This window comes from Bos grunniens, chromosome 2 (assembly GCF_055505025.1).
Source record: "Bos grunniens cultivar Pamir isolate PY7600 chromosome 2, Bosgru_T2T1.0, whole genome shotgun sequence".
NCBI lineage: Eukaryota > Metazoa > Chordata > Mammalia > Artiodactyla > Bovidae > Bos > Bos grunniens.
The window spans coordinates 51,220,360-51,235,202 of record NC_141166.1 but is presented as its reverse complement, the minus strand read 5'-3'; the positions used below and the strand labels follow the sequence as shown (position 1 = coordinate 51,235,202).

General features: G+C 40.6%; 1 protein-coding gene across 18 annotated transcripts in view; it reads right to left on the bottom strand.

Annotated features, from left to right (window-relative positions):
• ANKRD44 (ankyrin repeat domain 44) overlaps nucleotides 1–14,843 on the bottom strand; it is a 311,506-nt gene that overhangs the window by 18,258 nt on the left and 278,405 nt on the right. For all 18 annotated transcript variants that reach the window (XM_086347858.1, XM_086347867.1, XM_086347758.1 and 15 more), the window contains 2 exons: nucleotides 6,704–6,905; nucleotides 1,383–1,470 (listed from right to left, as the gene is read on the bottom strand). In XM_086347858.1, the coding sequence (XP_086203984.1) occupies nucleotides 1,383–1,470; nucleotides 6,704–6,905 (290 nt within the window). The remainder of the gene's footprint in view (nucleotides 1–1,382; nucleotides 1,471–6,703; nucleotides 6,906–14,843) is intronic.

Here is a 14,843-nt window from a genome sequence, read left to right as displayed (position 1 = left end):
AACTTCCTTATCCATTTGTCTGCTGATGGACATCTAGGTTGCTTCCATGTCCTAGCTATTGTAAACAGTGCTGCAATGAACACTGGGGTACACGTATCTCTTTCAATTCTGGTTTCCTAGGTGTGTATGCCCAACAGTGGGATATCTGGGTTGTATGGCAGTTCTATTCCCAGTTTTTTAAGGAGTCTCCACACTGTTCTCCATAGTAGCTGTACCAGTTTGCATTCCCACCAACACGGTAAGAGAGTTCCATTTTAACCACACCCTCTCCTGCATTTATTGTCTGTAGACTTTCTGATTACGGCCCTCTGACCAGCATGAGATAATACCTCATTGTGGGTTTTTATTTGAATGGGCTTTTAAAAAGAAGATTAAAAAATACTCATCACTTCCAGTGGGAGCATCTTCCTCTCTTCCTTTGTCTCTCTCTCTCTCTCTCTCTCAGTCTCTCTCCCTTTTTGACAATTGCTTAGTATTTTCTGAGTGTCCCCGATTTGCTCTCTACTACCTGGAACAAGCTATGTGCCTCTGGTCTCTAATGACCACATGGAATGGTGGCAGTGGAATGATCAGTATGAGTAGGGCAGAAGAAAGTTTCACCTCAAGATGCTCACTTGAATCCCATCATTTTCAGAACTATGCAGCATTGGCCAAGTATCAATTGAGCAGGGAATGTGTGTATATAAGAGATGCTCTTGTTTCCATCAGAGCAACTGTGAACTACTTTTATAGTCTTTTACGTTGGATTTTGGTTCAGTATTTCATTTGAACAAAGCTCCATTGCCTTAAAGAAAAGGAGGACAAGTCCAGAGAAAAGACCCAAGTGCTGGGCTCCAGGAGGTGAGGCCCAGTTCTGTCTTCAACATGAACTCATATATCTGGGGTGAGTCACCAGTGCTTTATTGCTCTGCGTTTCCTATTCGTAAGAGAAGACTGGGTGGGAGAACAGGCTAACAGATGGAAAATACTCAGGGAAAAATAACACAAGAAGGATAAAAATATGAAGGATTTTTATGGAGGTGATAACATCTTGAGGTCTGTCCTATTCCATTATTAATTTTAAAAATGAGATGGTAGCAGCTTCAGAAGAGGGTAAAAGTGAATAGAAAAAAGGAACAAATGAGAAAATATTTTTAAAAAGCCAAAGAACAAGGGTACATATATAAAAAGTTAGCCCTTTTTCATCAAGATACACACACACACACACACTTTTCTTGGATATATACTCCAGCACAAAGCTACTTCATTCTTCTAGGACCCTCATCCATCAATTTCATCCCAGTATAAACACCAAATTTCAGCATTCAGACCTCCTAGCTGTTTAACAAATTAACTGATCAGTTGTGATTTGAAATGTCAACCCCAGGTGTGAGAACACTTACTGTCCTTTGGCATCTTTCACGTCAACAACTTCTGGGTTGTCTGCAATTTCTAGTAATAGCCGCATACACAGCGTGTGACCATTAATTACTGAAAAAGAAAATAACGGACATTCTTTTAACAGACCATATAGATCCTTCCGAAATAAAATTTATTTGGACTTCAAATTGGTGGTTTCCAATTCTTGCTTGAAGGCGGGAAGAGAAGGGGACAACAGAGGATTAAGATGGTTGCATGGCATCACTGACTCAATGGACATGAGTTTGAGTAAACTCCAGGAGTTGGTGATGGACAGAGAGGCCTGGCATGCTGCAGTCCATGGGGGTCGCAAAGAGCTGGGACAAGATTGAGTGACTGAACTAAACTGAACTGAATTGTTGCTGATGGACATCCCGTGTCCAGCTAGTGCCAGCTGCTGGGCACAGCTGGCAATACGTCTGTTACCAACCCATCTCCACTTTCTTCCTATCAGGGCACTGTGGTTCTCATCTAACTTTCTTTCCTGGATGCTGTATAGAGGCTTTTTTCCTTAAAGAGGACATCCTTTCTTACCTACTCCTACAGAACCGATCATCTCTCTCCACTTTCTGGGTAACCCTTCTGTTCCTCTAAGAGAGTCTCCCAACTCTGTACAATCTTCCTGTGTCCAGTCCACCTCAAGCTCTTTTTAAAAGAAGGTTGAAGGGGGAGGAGAAGGCAGAGGAGGAGGGAGAGGAGAGCAGGTGAATGAGGGGAGGAGCAGAAGAGAGAAGGAGGGAAGAGGGGAGCAGAGGAGGGGAGGAAGGGAGATGGGAACAGAGTTTGCTTCTTATCCCCATCATTTCACATTCTGAGGTAGACGTTCTGACTGATGACTAGTGACTTTAAGTCAAACCTCAAGCTGGCAATGTTAGCCATTGGCTCACTGCTGATTGGCACTCCCAGAAGACTCACAGATGGCTCCTCACCCCAGGGGCTGGAGGATTTCTCCGTCTAAGTTCCTCATATCAAAGCCCTTGTTTCTCTGCCTTCTCCCACCCTCTATCACCTCTGCTCCCCTCTCTCTCCCCTGCTGAGCTCTGACTGGGGGCAGCAGGCCCTGCCCCTCCTCACTCTGCTGCCCAGGTGGGAACTGGCAATGGGCAGGAAGCGTGGCCCAAATCTTCCATTGGCCTTGACTGCCTGGGGTGGAACCCATGGACTCACCCAGCTCTGTGGGCACCAGGCAAGATGTTCTTTTAGGAAGAAGACCCTGGTGTCACAGGGTCAGGAAGCACCTCCCAGGCTGATAATCCCTGGGGTAGGGTACTTTCCTTTAGCTTGTTGAATGGAACCCACAGCCTTGCAAAAGACATGATTTTCTACTCAGGGAGTAGGATGCGAACAAATATATTTAAAATTCTGAACGTGACCTTCTCTCCTCTCTGAACAATAAGAACACCATAAAATACATTGCATTAACCTTGTTATGGTTGTAGAGAGAGAAGGGAATAGATGCAGCTATGTTAGGTTGATAAAGGCTCTTCTTAGAGCTGTGTTTTACAGCCCTTTTTATTGCATGCCAGTCACGAGAGAAGGCTAATTTAACTACACACATTTTTCAGGGACAATACATACTAGAATTAGCTCACATTCATCAACACCACTCAAATTAACTACAGGGATAATATCCACATTTTGTAGATCATTGCATTCAGCTAATTCTCAGCAACATCCCATTTATGTACCTCAGGAGGAAATCTTGTAGAAATGTTGTTGCTCTTTTGCTTTTTGTTTTAAAAATTACATTAAGTCTGTTAGCACTGGTGAAATATGCAAGAGGTTTAATGTATGCTTAAAAGAAAATAATTAGCAGAGGACTGATAGCTAAATACTGCAGGTGGTATTATTTTATAATACTCATGAAATACAGCATATTTTGATTGATTCCTTTTTCTATATCAATTTGATATTCTTTAAACTGTTGTTGTTATTCAGTCCTTAAATCACGTCTGACTCTTTGCCATCCCTTGGACTGTAGCACACTAGGTTCCTCTGTCCTCCACTATCTCCTGGGGTATGCTCAAATTCAAATAGTCATAATCATAATAGTTTCGAGGATTTTTATTTTTGCCTAAACTAAAAAAGGGGAAAAATCATCTAATTCGTATCACTCATCCAGTATGAAGGAAATGGCAACCCACTCCAGTATTCTCGCCTGGAGAATCCCATGGACAGAGGAGCTGGGCGGGCCATGGTCCATGGGGTTGCAGAGAGTCGGACACGACTGAAGTGACTGAGCACATCCAGTATGCTGGAGAGCAAACTAATTCCTACAGTAGTATGTTTTTCTTGGGCAGGTGCAGTTGAGATGCTGGGAGGTGGGCGTGTGTAGCTTTTTTGAACTTAGCTAATAGCCCTCAGTAAATATAATTCCCCCTTATTTTAAAAGTGTGGCTACACTAGAATTCTCGGCTTCCCACACACATTTTCCCCCAATTGCCTTCCAGCAAAAAGATGCTACCATTTCCTTTTGCTGCGCCCTGCCAAACCCAGCTTTGTCTCAGACTAGTTCAGCCTCTCCCTGACTATGAGTGACAGTCATTTTTCATGCTGCTCAAAGACCACAACTGTCATTACCACTATCTACGCCAAACCCTCTAAAATCCATCCTGGATCCTGTTCCTCACAGTACTCTCAGGATTTGGAACAAAAAAATTGGCCTCTCGAATGAGCTGCAAAAGATTCTGGAAAAGCAGATTCTCAAAGCACAGGTTAAAGCTTCTGCACAGCAGACATTTTGTGGAGAATAAAATCAAATGACAGCCAGCACCTTCTCAACGAATTGCACGGAGGACACCCAAAAGGAGCGAGTCCTGTTGACCACTAGGGGGCTCCATTGGACTACAGCCTTTATCGCCGTGGCAAATGAATGACAATGATTATTCTTCATTGTTGACCTGTTCACAAGGGCGATTTTCCACAACCAAAATGGGTCCTTTGTAAGTGTCAGGAAGTACTCGGTAACTAAAGCAGGATGCTGGCATTAATAATAGGCAACTTTAAAAGGAGAACTAAATGTAAGCTATATGGTAATACTAAGAATGCCTAGAATATTAAATTTTATAATACTTACAAATACCAAAAAGACTAAATGTAATGGGAAATAAGAATTTATAATTTAACCATACCAATCACTGCTGACCTCATGGCTAAAGTTTTTTCTAGGAACAATTGCTTCCAGATAATTAAGCAACACCATGTTTTTTCAATCTTTGTATTATTTTTCCTCAGTGGTTTGAACATTCAGAGATGTGGATGGCAATGCTTCCACAAAGTCTAACATTCTGAGAAAATTTTCCCAAGTACAAGAATCACAAAATCTTTTGAAAACTGTTTTCATTCCTTTGTTTCCTCAACACATCCATTATTTCATAGTGAAAAATACTTACTTCTCTTTATAATATCTGCTATCCTGATCAAAGGCTATTATCACTGAACTCCTGAACTCAAAGAAAATTATGCCTTAGCTGAGCTAGAAACTCTTCCACATTACCTTGTCATCTGTGTATATGTCTAGAAGTATCTGGACACAGTTTTATTTAATGTGCATTAAAGAAAAATCACAGAAGAGGCAAATTACTTACTTTCTGAAAAATACATGTAGCTTTTTAAGAGACTATTTTTATACCTGATGCATCAAGAGTCAGAACAAAATTGTGTTGGTAAAGCAATTATGTTCCAATTAAAAATAAATAAATGCCAAAAAAGGAAAAAATAAGGAGTAAAACAAATATCATATTAACGCATATATATGAAATCTAGAAAAATGGTACTGACGAACCTACCTGTAGGGCAGGAATAGAGATGCAGACATAAAGAATGCATTTGTGGACACAGAGGGGGCTGAGAGGGTGGGACAAGTTGAGAGAATAGCATTGACATATATACATGAACGCTTCCCTGGTGGCTCAGAGGTTAAAGCGTATGCCTGCAATGCGGGAGACCTGGGTTCGATCCCTGGGTCAGGAAGATTCCCTGAAGAAGGAAATGGCAACCCACTCCAGTATTCTTGCCTGGAGAATACCATAGATGTAGGAACCTGGTGGGCTACAGTCCATGGGTTTGCAAATATACATTAACGTGTGTAAGATAGCTAGCTAGTGGGAAGCTGCTTACAGCACAGGGAGCTCAGCTCGGTGCTCTGTGATGACTGAGAGGGGTGAGGTGGGGGATGGGAGGGAGGCTCAAGAGGAAGGGCACATATGTATACATATAGCTGATTTGTGTTGCAGTACAGCAGAAACTAACACAGTGCTGTAAAGAAACCATACTCCAATTAAAATTTTTTGAAAAAAAATTTTAATTAAAAAAATTAAAGAATCAGAGCAAAAGTGAAGAAGTAACATTTAGACTGCAGAATAACATACTCAGCAGATTGCTATCTGAAAATTCCTTTCATGAAGTAGCTGTGAAGTATCATTAATTTTGTGCTTCAAAATGCTATGAGATTTTATTCTATGTGATTTATCTGACGATAACAATACACCTTGCCCTTTTTTTTCCAGAAAGTTTTGTGATTGCCATTGGCCAAAGGTACTGAACACTCTTTTGAGTTAAGAAGGTCAGATGCAGCGTAGAGGATTTTTAGGGCAGAATGATAGATATGCGTGTATGTGTGTGTGTGTACTCAATCATATCCGACTCTATAATCCCATGGACTGTAGCCTGCCAGGCTCCTCTGTCCATGGGATTTTCCAGGCAAGAATACTGGAGTGGTGGCCATTTCCTTTTCCAGGGGGATCTCCCCAACCCAGGGATCAAACCTGTATCTCCTGTATTGGCGGGAGGATTCTTTACCACTGAGCAACCTATGGAAGCCCAGAATGGTAGATACATGTCATTAGACATCTGTTCAAATTCACAGAATGTACAACACCAATAGTGGAACCTAATGTAAGCCGTGGACTTTGGATGATCATGTTGTGTCAGTGTCGGTTCATCCATTGTAATGAATATGCCAGTCTGGTGAGGGATGTTGATAATGGGAGAGGCTATGCATGTGTGATGGACGAGGGGTATGTGGAAAACCTCTATACCTTCCTTTTTGATGTTGCTATGAATCTAAAGCTGCTCTAAAAAAAAAAAAGTAGCCTTTAAAGAAGGTCAGAGCCTCTCTGGATGTAGAACACTAATCATTTCTAAATGAACAGAAAGCCAAAAGCACTTTGGAAGAGCACAGGCATATTTGACATAGAAAGAGGATATTTTCAAAATTGGGATGAAGGAAGATGCCGCCATTCATTTACTCAAACTTATAAGTGGGCCACAAAACTAATGTAACCAGACTCCTGACAAGACCTACCTGAGGCATGAAGTGGGGTTCTTTTGGTTACATTGTCTTTCACAAAGATGGATGCACCTTGATTGATAAGTGCTTCCACACATTCTGTATGTCCCTTAAAGGCAGCCAGATCCAGAGCAGTGCGGCCTTTCTCATCCCTGATGTCCAGGTCTACCAGCGACTGCAGAAGGACTTCCAAGGCCTGGTGGTGCCCATTGTACGCCTGCAAAGGAGAAACCACAAACTCGAGTGCTTGCTCACCTTAAATCCCACAACAGTCCATCTGAGGGGCTAAGCCTCCTGGGTCACGGAAGGAGACTACTTCAAAGAGCACATGGCATAATTATTAAAACACAGCTGAAACTAGAACTAGATGGAAAAATTACAATGCACAGACCTCACAGGTACATATAAATCTTTTAATGCTCCTTCTCTTTTGTCAAATAATTTACTCCAAAGGTACTAAATGTATCAATGTATTCTTATATCTATTAATCCAATAATCTAACACAGGTTAATAGCTAAGTGAATTAATATATTCTTTTATCTGTCAGCTCAGTCCTAAACACACTGGTAAGATTCGAATATTTTTTCAGACGGCTTTTCTGTTAAACCTGGAGGAAAAAAAAAATCACTAAAAACACTGTGGACTTTGTAATTCAACAGAAGCATACTGATCTTCTGTTACAGTCCAACATTTTAATTTCGACCATGTGATCCTGGCTGAGTTTCTTAATTTCACTTAGAGTTTGTTTACTCATCTATAAAGTAAGAGCAATAAAAGTTGCCTTCCAGAGAGGATGAGAAGAAATAAAACTTCACAGCCTTTGCATAGTGCAAAATACATGGTTGATGCTTCCTTTTCTCTTGTTTTCTCCATTGATTATCATCAAAACATAAACACAATTATGGAAGTATATTCCATATATTAAGGCCAAGTTCAGTCCTATTGTGAGCTCCTACGCTGTGTTAAAGTTAGGAGGCTTCATACTACTAAAACACAAAACTAAAAGTCTGAAAGGAAATTTTTACTAAGTCTATAAGGTTAAAAAACTGTAGTGCACATACAAGGTCAAGGATACTGAAATAAAAGAAAAAAAAAAGAATTCAGTGGGGGTGGGGGATGGTTGGTGGAGGGAAGTAAAGGAGGAGACAGAGGAAAAGTCTGTTCCCAGTGTCTTCAGTAGTCAAAGTCGCCTCTCATGTCTCCTATGCTATTTTTCCACTGCAGCAATCACCCTAGACACAATTTATTTGAAAAAATGCTTAGCGCAGACTAAGGACTGATTTCTTCAATACACAAAGAGCTTCCATAAGCCTTTTTAAAAACTAGGAAAATGTGTAAAGGGTATGAAAAGGCAGTTCAAAGAAAAATAAAAATAAAAGGTCAATAAACATATGAAAAAAACATGTAAATTTTTATGGTACTATTTTTTAACTACCAAATGGCAGTGATTAAGTTTGGGCATGTCCAGTATTAGTTAAGACATGGTGGAAAAAATCAATCTACACTCTGTTGGTGGCAGTATAGATTGGTGTGATATTTGTGAAGGGTGATTTGAACAAACTCTATCAAAAATGTTTTTAAAAAAACAAAGCTGCAAATAATAAATACAATGATTTTGTTGTATGAAAAGCAAATATACTCAGATAGACACATACCTGTACCTATGTATATTTCTGTATTCATAGGAAATTTTAGAAGATACAAAGGAAACTTAACAGTGGTTACTCTAGAAATGAGAGGTAAAGTAATAAGCAAATGGACTTATTTTAACTTATCTTTTTAAAAACTACTTGAATGTTTTTCTCTGTACATATCAACCACAACAATAACAAAACTAGATTAAAAGGACCCACAAGATTTAAAGAATACTAAAAGGAATTGTTTATAAAACTTTCTTATATTATTTTTATGAATGATTATGGTTATTATATTACATATTAAACACATATATTATATGTGTAGTATAATAACTCATATGCTGATGAATCCCAAATTTATATCCCAGTTACTTTCTAAGACTTGTATATTCAATTGCCTATTGAATATCTAATATACACCTCAAGCTTAACATGTCCCAAAATGAGTTCTTAATTTTCCTCCTAAAATTTGCTCCATCTCTGTAAATGGCAATTTTACCCTCCTAGTTGCTCAGGCCCCAGATTTTGGAGTCATCTTCATCTTCCCTCTTAAGCCCAGGGTTGTGGCCCTGCACAAGAGCTTTGGAACACTGGGGCAAGCGAGTGCTAAAAATATCTTCCCCATCTCTCCCCACTGCCTTGCTATGCCCTGGTACAGGGGTGTGTCTGCTGAAAGAAAGGGACATTTTTTTGTTCACCAACAGAGGTGTCATCAGGTTGTCAGGCACCTGGCAGGAAACAGCTATCCATATCTGTTACAATTTGCACACAGGTGTTGGGTAACTAGTAGCCCTCAACGACATGATCATCTCTACTTTCAAGCCAGGATCATCTCTACTCCTTTTTTAAAATATATCCAGAATCTATCCAGTTCTTCACTATACCACATCCTCTGTTGCCATGATGGCAAAAGCCTCCCTTCCCATCCTTGCTGTGTGCTGTGTTGTATCGCTCAGTTGCGTCCGACTCTTCGCGACTCCATGGACTGTAGCCTGCCAGGCTCCTCTGTCCCTGGGGATTCTCCAGGCGAGAATACTGGAGTGGATTGCCATGCCCTCCTCCAGGGGATCTTCCCAACCCAGGGATCGAACTCAGGTCTCCTGTATTGCAGGCAAATTCTTTATCATCTGAGTCACCAGCAAACTATTACTGAACAGCCACAAGATGAAATCTTTGAAAACTCAAGTTGGACATAGCACTCCTCGATGAAAACTCATTGGTAACACAACCCAAAACTTCCCATGACCATTCAGACCCTTAGGATTTGGCTTCCCTCACCCTTGATCATCAGCATGGCCCCTCATTCACTCTGTTCCAACCACAATAGCCTCCCCTCCCCACTCCCTATGATTAAAGAAAGTATGTTCTCCTCTCAGCCATTGCATCTGTACTTTCTGTTTGCCCTGCCTGGAGAGTTCTTCCGCCTCTAAGAGCCACATGGCTTTTTTGGTAATTCTGCTTCAAACATTTCCTTATCTAGAGGCTTGCCAGAGCCCAATTAAAATAGATCACTACCGTGTTCCTCAACACATAAGGCACTCTCCAGCCCACTTATCTTGCTTTATTTTATCTTTATAGGATTTATTATCACTTGATACTTATTACATATTAATTTGTTATCTAAGATTGGAGGTACTTTGTGTGTATTGCTCACTACTGTATCCTAGACTCATGCACAGCACAGAGTAGACACTCAACAATAAGTTGAGGAATAAATGAATGAATATAATTACATTATCATTTATTAGTATTAGTGATAAGAATATATTTTAAAAATAGCAACTATTTATTGAGGGCACTGTGTTGAGTGCTAATCTTGGCAAACACCCTTTTTATAGACAAAAACACAAATCAAGCAATGATAATGAATTCATCCAAGATCACTTAGGAAGTGACAAAGTCAGGATTTGAAACTCAGAATCTGTGACCACTAGTATCTACACTTCTAGGCAGTGTCTTAAATCTTTCCCAGTAATTCCATTTAACTGACTTTCAAAATACTTTTGTGCCTACATATAATGGGTCAGAGAGCTGAGTAACAAATAGAAATCTAAGATGGAAAGCCTTTAGTCTAATCTAACTTCAGAAGCAACAGCTAATTTCATGGAGCACTTGCTGTGTGTCAGGCAGGATTGAACATATAGAATCTTATTTGCTAGGACAACCCATGGCTTGGATGCTACTGTTATTCCCATTGTTACTAACAAGGACACAGAAGGCACAGATGTTCCTCAACCCTCTCATGGGCACACAGCCTTCTATGGTGGAGCTGGAATTCTCAGTCACACACAGAGCCTGAGCTGTGGGCTTCTTGTGAGCATCTACAGAAAGCGTGTGACAGGGCCATAAGGTATACATTTATCTTTTTTATTATAGGAAGTTTCAAACTTATACAAAGAAAAGAGGATAGTGTCATGGATTCCCAAATATCCATCATCTAGTTTCAGCCATCATCAACTCATGCCATCAATTTAAGCCAGCTTGGGAGCACCTATCCTCCTGTAAAGGTGGAGCATCTACATTAGAGTATAAGTCAGTCTATCTCACTTGACCCTGGGCTTGAGCCTGTCACTTACTTGAACTTGAATTTGTGTAACACCTCTTCTCATTTTAAATTGTAATGGTAGTCACTGGCTCAGTTTATGTAGAAATCCTGACTTTACATCAAAGGGACATGAGTCCACATAGATAATAGCAGGTTCCAGATGCTATTTGCAAATGCTCCTTTCTTCAGTGTCACTTACTATGATGACAAAGATAGTAAACATTTACACTTTTTGTTATTTGACTTTAGTCCAGTTAAAAAGCAGAGACATTACTTTGTCAACAAAGGTCCATCTAGTCAAGGCTATGGTTTTTCCAGTGGTCATGTATGGATGTGAGAGTTGGACTGTGAAGAAAGCTGAGTGCCGAAGAATTGATGCTTTTGAACTGTGGTGTTGGAGAAGACTCTTGAGAGTCCCTTGGACTGCGAGGAGATCCAACCAGTCCATTCTGAAGGAGATCAGCCCTGGGTGTTCATTGGAAGGACTGATGCTGAAACTCCAATACTTTGGCCACCTCATATGAAGAGTTGACTCATTGGAAAAGACTCTGATGCTGGGAGGGATTGGGGACAGGAGGAGAAGGGGACAACAGAGGATGAGATGGCTGGATGGCATCACCGACTCAATGGACATGGGTTTGGGTGGACTCCAGGAGTTGATGATGGACAGGGAAGCCTGGCATGCTGCAATTTATGGGGTAGCAAAGAGTCAGACATGACTGAGTGACTGAACTGAACTGAACTGAGGAAAGTAGAATTGGCAACTTATAAACTGCATGCATATCTACAAAGCACGATGGCTAACATATTTAAATTAATAAAGAGAAAACTCAGAGCAAAAAGAAATGTATGCAGGGAGGAAGCTCATGTAGAGGGATCAGCACTGTTCAGGACTGCAGAGTTACATCGCAGGGCACGAACTTAACTCCCGTACAAGACCCCTGACGTTTCTCCTTTTCATTCTCACAACAAAAAATAAGTCCATTTGCATGTGTTAAATTTACTACTGCCATTTCATTCTTTAGATATTTCCAAGTGTATTTCATTTCCACATTAGATCATGCTTATTTTATTTGCTGTCTCACAAGATTCTGCGTATTCAGTTCATGGATTGCCAGTGAATACAAAGAATGTTCTTGCTTTACCATAGCAACTTGAAGTTTACTTTGAAGTATAAAACTTTCTAGTCCTCTGACTCAAGGTGGTCTAAAGGTGGTCACAGCTAATGTTATAACAGGGCCGGAACCTAAGTCATCTGATGACCTTTACTTTTGGGCTTCCCTGATGGCTTAGCGAGTAAAGAATCTACCTACAACACAGGAGCTGCAGGAGATGTGGGTTCGACCCCTGGGTTGGGAAGATCCCCTGGCGTAGGAAATGGCAAGCCATTCCAGTATTCTTTCTTGGCAAATTCCATGGACAGAGGAGACTGGCAGGCTATAGTCCATGGTGTCGCAAAGAGTTGGGCACAACTGAACACAGGAGCACAGCATAAACAGGCTCAACATTAAAATGAAATAGAGTGAAACCTGCTGAAGGAAAGCTTCAGAATTCCAATCCATGCTTTCTTCTATACCAGGCACTTGAAAATTCAGAGAGGATGGTTGAAAGGCTAGATTTATGTATAGAATTCCCCTTGTCTCTTCATTTAATCAAGCCTACATCTCTTGAATTTTAGTATGCAAAAGCATTACTATACAGAGTTGAAGACATAAAACTATGTATATTAGACATCCAGGGCAATTTAAGGGAAATAATAAAGGTAAACTTGATAATACAAGAATTTTCACTTACCTTCACACTTTAGAGCTTAACCCTAGAAACAAACTACCATGTAATATGGGACTCTATTCTATGGCTAAATGCATGCATGACTCTATCTTTAGGTGGTTATATGGTTCTTAAAGTCTATAAAAAAGAACACAATAAAACTTCAAGTTCTCTGAAAGAGATTCAGGTAGTAAGGAAAGAAGATCTTTCTCATGTCGGCCGTACATGATGAACCAAGCTCGTACTTTTCTTTCTATTCCCATCCTAAATCAGGTGTTCAGTGGCTAGTTCCACAAATAATTTTTTAAATAACTCAAGGAAGAAGTAATCACACAAAAGAACAAATATGTTGGTTCAAAAAGCAAGTAGTATTTTGGCTTTCAATAGATAACCCAGTTTAAGCCTTCACTAGAAGTAGCAAACATTTCAAATTTTTTTACAAAAGACTTTAAAATATCTCATTAAGTAACTTAAATATTTCTTAAACATGATTAATTTCTTTAAATGTTTTAGATTGGAACTGAGGGCAGCAGGAGAAAGAATTTGGAATCTCAGCAGAATCCATGAAACAACCGGTCCATCTGGAAAACTCGACAGCTGGAGCCTTTCATTTGCATAGCCTTGTTTCTCAATTTAATTTTTTTCAAGTGGATGAAATGCTTATGAAATTCACTGGGCGGATAACCCTGGAGACTTGAATCATTCAGCCAGGAAATAGTAACTCAAGGCAGGTCAGGTTTCTTGGGGGCAGTCAAGGTTTGGGGGCATCTGGTTCTTTTTCATTGTACACTTGTCCATGGAAGAAATAATATGTCTAGAGTTTTAATCAAGTTAATTGCTACAGAAGGTCCTGGGGAGGGTGATGGGCATACTTCTGGGGTTCTTGGAGCATATACTAATTTCTTTAAAAAGTGTCACCATTTACAGGAAAAAAATGCAAAACAGTTTTAGAATTAACCCACTGCTATCACCCTGTCAAAGTCATCATTATCATGGTTGTCTTATTTCTGCTTTGTTCCCTGACAATTTAAACTCAACATAGAAGCTAAAGTGATCCTTTTAAGATAAAAGCCGTATCACATCATCTGTCTCCTCAAAACCCTCCAAATGGTTTCATATTGTGTCAGAAAAACAGTCAAAGTTCCCACTGGAGTCTGAGGCCCTACCCTGCCTCCGTGCCGCACTCCCCGACCTGCTGACAGTATGCGTACCTCATCTCTACCACCCTCCCCTCATCACTCTGCTTCAGCCACGGTGGCCCTGCTGTTCTGGGAACACGCCAAGATGCTCATTCCAGGGACTTTGCACTTCTGCCCAGAACACTCTTTGGTCAGAGACCAAATGGGTAGCTCATCGAGTTGCTGTTCAAACAAGAGATTCTGCGCTGTGAGAAACATCACCCCGTCTGCCACCTTGACGCGCTCTACCTCACTGCTCCTGTTGTAGCATGAGCAGCATGCACTTCTGGCCATCTGCTATGTTGTCCATTTACTTGCCTACTGTCTTTCCTAGACTGGACACCCTACAAAAACAGTGGTTGGATTTTGTTTACTGCTCTCTCTCCAGCTTCTGAAACCGTGCTTGGCACATGCACGGTCAGTACATGTTAAAGGAAAGAATGATACTGATGTTACTAAGGGCAAAGATGAAGCCCCAGCTGATTCCACATAAGCTCCAGGTGCTGTTCTGTTTTACATGTATTAACTCATGTCATCCCCACTACGGCCCTATGACAGAGATACTGCTGTTCTCCCCATATAATGGGTGGGGAAACTGAGACACAAGAGGTTAGTTTTTGCCCAAGATCATACAACAAATTAACAAGTTGGCAAGGGTTTGGGGATTGTTAATTAACTCACTCCTTTTTAATTTACAGATGGGAAAACCATGTCCAGGTGAGATGCTAATGAGAAGACTGCTGGCTGGGACCCCCTCTTTCCAGGGGGTGCTTACTAGACCCCTGCCAGCTGGAGAACTAACCAAGCCCCTCTCTCTCCAGTGATACCATATCACCCTGTCTTTACATGACTAGAAACCCATAACACTTAGCAGAACACCTAGCACCCAGCAAGCACTCAATAATTTTTGAAAGAAAAAAGAAAAAGAATGAGAGATTATAAAATTTTTGGAAGCTGAGAGGCTCTCTTCTCAGATTACCAGCAGGCTTAGCAATGCAATCAACCACACTGTCAAAGGACATGA